Genomic DNA, 2500 nt, shown 5'->3' with positions numbered 1-2500 from the left:
TCTGTGGGCGTTGCTGGGGAATAGGGACTCAATGTTTCTATTATTCACGCACACTAGCTGCCTTTGGAAGCTGCTTTCCATTCCAAACAGTGAAGAAAAAAAAAAAAATTATGTGAGAAAAAAAGAGACGCTTTCATTGGCAAGAGGCAGCCCGCCCCGGCATCAGACAACGCTTCTGGTAAGCAAGAACATGCGGCATGCGCAAGCCGCCCGCGCCAACTGACGCGCCAGCAGAAACACGACATTCACGCCACGTTCCCGGTGTGAAACAGGCCTAATGGGGAACAGCTAGAGAGCAGAGATAAGCCTGAAGCCAGATAAGCTTAAACCCTTAAACCCAGCTGGGTTCCAACTCATTTGGATACAATGTGATACAGCATTTGATTTGGTAGCAATCACAAAGGGACACAAAGTTATCCCCATCCTTTGACCGTGTTAAAACAAAAAAGCATTGACTATTACTTATACAGTAATGAAATAAATCGCTATGTTCATACAACTTGTGGACAAAACTTCTACACTGGAAGTAGTTCGTCTAGAAGTCCTGGACTGAAAGAGAACGTCAGTGGAGAGTTCCACTGAAAATAGTACATACACACACACACACACACACACACTTACTGACACACACACACACACACACACACACACACACACACACACACATACAGTACAGTATAAGCACATTCATCATGCTGTGTGACTTTCCATTACACCCACCATCATAGTCATAATCATAATCATAATCTCACACACACACACACAGACACACACACACACACACACACACACACAGAGTAGGATTTGTGGGTTTTTGTTAAGACTATGACTACCACCTCGCCCCTACCCCATCCAATGCCCCCTGCCTGTCTCACCGGTCCATCGTCCCTGGGCTGTGTTTTTGGCGAGGTGTGTGTGTGCGTCCCGTTGGGCGGGTCCCAGGATGTCTCGCCCGACGCGTGGTTGTAGTAGTATGGCCGTCCGCTGGCCTCGTCCACGATGCGCTCCCAGTCGGATGCACGCCACCCAGGGGGGCCGGACGATGCCACCGCCAGCGGCGGACCGGGCGCCGGACCAGCAGGGGGCGACGAGTGGACGGAGGGCGAGGGGGGCGTGGAGGTGGACGTGGGGCGGGACAAGAGCTGACGCGCGGCGCCGGGTAGGTCCTCGGCGACGGTCCATCATCATGGTAGCGGGCCGGTCCCAGGTAGTCTCTCCCGAGTCCGGGTGGTAGTAGAACTCCTGACCGCTGCCCTCGTCAACGTGCACCTCCCATCCCTCGGAGTCCGGCGCGGCGGGGAGAGGAGCGGGCGCAGCAGTGGCAGAGGTGGCGTGAAGGTCGCGCTTGAGGTCGTCGGGGGACGGGGTCAGGGACGAGGAGGAGGGCGGAGAGGACGCCTGGTGCGGGGGAGACGCGCCGGACGGCTCGGAGGAGTCGAACGGCAGGTCCGTGGGCCTCTGACGGAACGGGGGCAAGTTCACGTACACCGCCGTGTCATCCTCGGTACTCTGCAGAACAGACACAGTTAACGTTAACAGAACATTAAAGAAGTTTGACTGATTCAAATATTGATTAGTAGCTGTCAAAGGTAAAACAGTAAAAAAAAGTAATTTCTCAAAACCCCTCTGCCCTATCATCCTATGTCCTGTCTAATATAAAAGCTACAAAGCCGAATCATTTAAATTATTAAAAAAAACAGACGAAACACGTCGATGCAGTGGAAAAACAACTAAATAAACCCCAACAATGTGAGATTGTATAAAAACATAATAATGGAAAAGTGTCACACACTCTGGGCCCTCGTACATGTTTGGTAATTAATAATGTTTCAGGCCTCAAGGCCTTCTTCTGATCTTTCACACTGCTTTTTGATTATATATCCATCAGCATGTCATAAATTATGAATATTACTGACATAAATGTCACATAACAGTAATATGGAAATATACTGTGTCTCATCATGAAAGAACTGTGTGTGTGCGTGCGTGTGCGTGTGTGTGTGTCTAACATGAAACAGGCTGACCTACAGTCACACCAAACAATCATCCAGCTTAACCAACATAAGAGCTATAACCCCTTCTTCCAAAACACACACAAAAATACACACTTGCTCACCCACATGCTCATATACCACAGAGAGGCAGATACTTGGATAGTCTAGTCTGCCTACAGAGACTTTATAGATCATCTGTTGAGATTAAAGTTCAGTAGGCCTATGTGAAATTGTTGTTGAACTCTTACTGAACATCACCTTAACCAAACTTAAAAACCTGCAGTTGGCAAGATTTTTTTGATCATACTCACTGAAACCGACACTATGCTCTGACAGAACAACATAAATCAGCCGGTTTTAGGAAAAAAACCCGCACTTCTACCTCCACCTAGAGCCTGTTATTTGTTTTGCAAAAATCCACAGCTCCCGATTCTTCTGGTCCAATCAGAGCAGGGCTGTGTGAGATCTGACTGTCAATTACAGTCTGGTGCAGTCTGGTACGCACT

General features: G+C 48.8%; 1 protein-coding gene across 1 annotated transcript in view; it reads right to left on the bottom strand.

Moving 5' to 3' along the window:
• Positions 1-2500, bottom strand: part of arhgap27 (Rho GTPase activating protein 27) — a 41301-nt gene that overhangs the window by 18310 nt on the left and 20491 nt on the right. The window contains 2 exon segments of the mRNA XM_048234059.1: positions 876-1123; positions 1125-1509. Coding sequence (XP_048090016.1) covers positions 876-1123; positions 1125-1509 — 633 coding nt within the window.

The sequence above is a fragment of the Alosa alosa genome, chromosome 22 (assembly GCF_017589495.1).
Source record: "Alosa alosa isolate M-15738 ecotype Scorff River chromosome 22, AALO_Geno_1.1, whole genome shotgun sequence".
In the NCBI taxonomy this organism is placed as follows: Eukaryota; Metazoa; Chordata; class Actinopteri; order Clupeiformes; family Clupeidae; genus Alosa; species Alosa alosa.
This window is presented reverse-complemented; position numbering and strand designations above follow the sequence as displayed.